Raw genomic sequence first — 1,297 nt, 5'->3', positions numbered from 1 at the left:
CGGCTGTGGCAGCGCAGAGGCGACAGCCAACGGGTGACCCCTACCTCGCGTGCGACGGGCCTGGCGGGAGCGGCTGCTGCGCCGCTTGCTGGGAGTGAAGGCCGTGACTGTTGCCGATGTGAAAAGCAGGACCGCTCTCAAGCGGTCTGCTGCGGCGACCCGAGAGCTCTATGAACACGCGGGGGTGGCTGAAAACCCTTTGGGATACAGCTCTGGCATGCTGGAAGCTGGCGTTGGGGAAGGTCAGAGCGAGATGCGCTTGCTGCCAGCTGTGCCAGCAACTACCTCTTCCCTGCTGTCCCAGGCTCCAGCCTCTGCCCGCCACCACTGGGCGTTACGCCGCCGCCACCGGGCGTTACGCCGGCGATGGTGCAAGTGGTCAGGGAACGTTTGCTCAGGTCCTGCTTGTCATGGGAAGGGGGGGGCTGACGCCTTGACCTCGGGACGGGGGGGAGCGGAGGGCTGGTTTTCTGATGTTAATTTTGTTCCACACAAAAATAAAAGGTAGATCATATCTCTCCCCCATCCCGAGTGGTCTTTCCCTCCCATTCTGCCCCGGCACCTCCCATTCTGCCCCGGCAGCGTCTCAAACCGCTGCCAGGTGGCAGACGCGTGCGCAGACCCAGAGGAGCGGGGGGAGGAGGTACTGGCTGTACTCTGCCATGGGCCCGCTCGCTTCTGCCTGTGGGGATGTTGCATCGGGCTGGGTTTGTTACACTGAACCCCGGCGTGTTGCTAACGCTTCCTATGCCGTTACGCAGCCAGAGAGCAGAACCGCTCCGTCCTGCGGCGCCTGCCGTTCCTCCAGAACGGCCGCTTCCGCCTGTGCGACAGAGAGTCTTTCCACAGTATGGCAACACAGTTTATTACTTACTCTTACACAACGCTACACTGAATTTTACGCGGTTTATCCTCGTTACGGAGCAGTGACACGCACGCTCGGATCTTTACGCTCGCACCCGCGGAATGTGTTCGCTTTGGCCTAGGAAGAAAGGAAGAGGAAAAAGGAGAATCACTCCTTCGCTGCAGCTTGCTGCCGTCCCGCTCTCAAACGCGCCGCTGCGTTTCGTTCGGAATTACCGTCTCTGGTACGGGAACAGCAGACCTGCGCAACGCAAAAGATCTCGCTGGCAAAGGTAAGATGGCGCGACCGGCGCCAACAGGCGCAACCTTTTCCCGTGGGGCTGCAGGACGCGTGGGGTGGGGTGGGATGGGGTGCGTGTGTTTAATTCCCCAGGGGCCAGAAACCGTTCCAAGTGCCCCTACCCCAAGGCAGCAGGGAGACTGCGTGGGATGC

At 61.2% G+C, this 1,297-nt stretch overlaps 1 protein-coding gene across 1 annotated transcript in view; it reads left to right on the top strand.

Annotated features, from left to right (window-relative positions):
- The window catches only part of RUFY3 (RUN and FYVE domain containing 3), a gene marked incomplete at its 5' end in the record, with an annotated part of 17,098 nt that overhangs the window by 14,806 nt on the left and 995 nt on the right, over nucleotides 1-1,297 (top strand). Inside the window, 3 exons of the mRNA XM_010155363.1 lie at nucleotides 305-378; nucleotides 762-848; nucleotides 987-1,136. Coding sequence (XP_010153665.1) covers nucleotides 305-378; nucleotides 762-848; nucleotides 987-1,136 — 311 coding nt within the window. The remainder of the gene's footprint in view (nucleotides 1-304; nucleotides 379-761; nucleotides 849-986; nucleotides 1,137-1,297) is intronic.

Source organism: Eurypyga helias, unplaced genomic scaffold (assembly GCF_000690775.1).
Source record: "Eurypyga helias isolate BGI_N326 unplaced genomic scaffold, ASM69077v1 scaffold13910, whole genome shotgun sequence".
NCBI classification, from domain to species: Eukaryota; Metazoa; Chordata; class Aves; order Eurypygiformes; family Eurypygidae; genus Eurypyga; species Eurypyga helias.
Note: the sequence above shows the minus strand (reverse complement) of the source record. Positions and strands in the feature narration are given on the sequence as shown.